The following is a 2,931-nucleotide window of genomic DNA, read 5'->3' on the forward strand; positions in this document are numbered from 1 at the left end:
AGTCTTTTGTGTAATGGTCTTGAGGTTTCTCCTATATAAAATTTATTGCATTCGCAAGGAATTTTATAAATTACATGTTTTGTATTTTCAATTATATCATGAGGTTTTGTTACTGAAATTCTACTTCTAATTGTATTTTCAGTTTTGAAGATAGTCCTAATATTAATTTTTTTACCTACTCGTTTAATTTGATCTGAAAGTCCTGAAAAAAAATCTAACCCAAAAGGGTAGATATTGAAATTGGTGTCAGCTAAAGGGCTTTTAAATACATCGGCAAACTTTTCGAACGTGTACTTGGCCGAAAGTTTTAATGGGATAGCGAAAGTTGGAAACTCGACTTTGTGCAAATGTTAAGCACGTCGTTGAAACTGAAAAAAACTATGTATGAAGTTTGCTTGAAGAGTCCAATGAAGGAATTAAGCCCGTTTTTTCTATGGCCAGGTCGAGGACTTGGACATGCGAATTGGAATTCATTCTGGTTCGGTTTTATGCGGAGTTTTGGGCTTGAGAAAGTGGCAATTCGACATTTGGTCGTACGATGTTCGCCTGGCAAACCACATGGAATCTGGAGGGAAACCAGGGTGAGTTTTCCATCCTTTCACGTTGATATGCTTGGATTGCTGCATGTCTTTTTTAGCCAAGTTCACATTTCTGAGGCAACTTTCCACTGCCTCAACGGCGCTTATGAGGTCGAACCAGGCAATGGTCAGGACCGGGATTCTTACTTAAAAGACAACAACGTGACGACCTATTTAATCAAGCAATGCGAGCCCATGCCGCCTCGAAGACGGCTGGCCTCCAGGCCAAGGCAAGAAATTGCAGTTTTCAAATTGAACCAGTGCAAACTCACGAAATTTGCAGCATTTTCTCCAATAAGCTCTGGCCAGAGGAGGAAATGGTCAGCAATCTGAGCATCCCGAAGAGCCCGAGCTTTCCTTCCTCGCAACCGCCCTCAAGAGAAAGAAGCGACAGCGGCATTCAACATAGCGCCATTGATGATGAAACTACTACCGACTGGACTCCGGAAATTCCCTTCGAAAATGTACGTTTTGGAAACAGCGTTTTTTACCTTGCAAATAATCCCGGATTGTTTAGCTGCACAGATCAATCTCTGCAGACCTGGACGAGGCTCTAGAGCCGAAGGGCAAGCAGAAGTACGAGCTGAATGCCCCAAAGAAAGTCTTCGCTGAACAGGTGGACGATATAATCGATCACAGCATCGAAATTGAAAGCAACAAGCGAATGAGAAGCGCCAACGTCAATCCCTGGACCTTAAGATTCATTGACAAAGACATGGAGTACCAAGTAGGCAGATGGCGATCAAACCAGCCAGTTTTAACCATAATTTATTCCACTTTCAGTTCAGCCAACTAAGGGAAGACATGTTCAAGTCCAACATGCTGTGCTGCTACATTATCTGGCTGTTTATTGTGATATCGCAATTCGTCATCACATTGTCCCCGTTGGTGATTTGGCTGATGGTAATCGTCACCGTCTTCCTCACGGCTGCTTCCGTTCTGGTTATGGCCGAAGAATTCCACCAGTTCCCCCAATATCTGCAAAAAATCTCCTCCACTTTGGTCCACAATCGCAACACGAGAACAGCCTTCATTTGCATGGTGATAATCGTGATGGCGCTGAGCAGTTCGGTCAGTCTCTTCAAAAGCTATCCGGCTGGATGCAGCGTCAGCGACGATCCAGCTAATGATACTTCAACCAGTGCCACCACTGCGGCTCAAGTGCAGGCTGCATTGCTGCTGCAGAAAACCGTAGTCGATGTTCCAGAGATCGAGGTGAAGAATCTCGAACAAGAGCTAACGCTGAATTTGACTTTGAGCGCCAAACTCAACACGGGGATCACGTTGAAGAACGTGAATTGCACCGGGGAATGCTTGAAAGCCTTTGTTGATAAGTTGCACTATTTGTTCTCGAACGATTCCAGCGACACCGTGCTCAAGTTCAGCAGCTCAGAGAGAAATATTACGCAGATTTTGCTGGGGAAGCGCAAAAAACGCTCGTTGAACCGACCGGGAAACCTTGATAGAATCGATGCGATTTTGCTCAAAAGAAGCCACTCATCCAAGCCCCCAGTTGAACAAAGTAGACCGAAGAGAAGTGTTACAGTTTCAAGCGATTTGGAAACGACGACTTTTTTAGCTGATGTGACCTTTGCGGAGCCTTGCAGCGACTCTTCCTACTGCAAACATCCAGAATACATTGTCTTCACATGGGTGCTCTGCATGATCGCTCTGGCCACTGCTCTGAAGCTCTATTATTTAGTGAAACTGATGCTGACATTGCTGATGGTTGGCGTTTACACTATTCTGATCTTGGTGCCATACAAACCGTTCTTCGACCAAGTGAACGCCATTGTAACCGATGGGTAAGTTTTAGGAAATCACTATTTGTTCTTTAGTTAGAGGGTTTCAACTCTCCTGCCGCACCATTCCCAAAACGTGCGTGAGTCAAAAAATTAAGGTTTAAACAACACAGTTTTCTTGATTTACGTCCATCTAAAGGAATTAAGAAAACATGGATAGTTATTTTTTTACAAACTTCTTTTTGGGTATTTCACCTCAAAAATTTTTGTCTTTAAAAATCATTTAAATTTTTTTAATTTAAAATTTTTAAGACAGAATTTCCTCACGTCCTTTATTACAGATTGATAAATAGTTATAATAATAATAATCAAATCACCCGAAAATGGTTAAAAAAGGTATCGTAAAAAGTCTATATGACAAAAATATTTTGTAATCAATCTAATTTTTCCAAAGAAAACAATTTATAAAAGAAATTCTAAATTTCAATAATTATCCAAATTCTTTTATTGAAAAAAGTTTTAACGAAATTGAATTCCCACGAACAAAACAAAATCAAAATAAACCTATTACGAACTTTTTCATTCCATTTATTCCAGGACTTTCAGATCAA

The 2,931-nt window shown here is 41.1% G+C and overlaps 1 protein-coding gene across 3 annotated transcripts in view; it reads left to right on the forward strand.

The window, feature by feature from the left end:
* Positions 1 to 2,931, forward strand: part of LOC109539855 (adenylate cyclase type 8) — a 46,612-nt gene that overhangs the window by 38,153 nt on the left and 5,528 nt on the right. For 2 of the 3 annotated variants that reach the window (XM_019907907.2, XM_048664737.1), the window contains exons 12-16: positions 442 to 581; positions 638 to 808; positions 862 to 1,042; positions 1,096 to 1,305; positions 1,362 to 2,383. In XM_019907907.2, the coding sequence (XP_019763466.2) occupies positions 442 to 581; positions 638 to 808; positions 862 to 1,042; positions 1,096 to 1,305; positions 1,362 to 2,383 (1,724 nt within the window). The remainder of the gene's footprint in view (positions 1 to 441; positions 582 to 637; positions 809 to 861; positions 1,043 to 1,095; positions 1,306 to 1,361; positions 2,384 to 2,931) is intronic. The other variant, XM_019907908.2, reaches the window with a different exon arrangement.

Source organism: Dendroctonus ponderosae, unplaced genomic scaffold (genome assembly GCF_020466585.1).
Source record: "Dendroctonus ponderosae isolate FM_Combo_2020 unplaced genomic scaffold, Dpon_F_20191213v2 Dpon_F_20191213_3, whole genome shotgun sequence".
NCBI classification, from domain to species: Eukaryota; Metazoa; Arthropoda; class Insecta; order Coleoptera; family Curculionidae; genus Dendroctonus; species Dendroctonus ponderosae.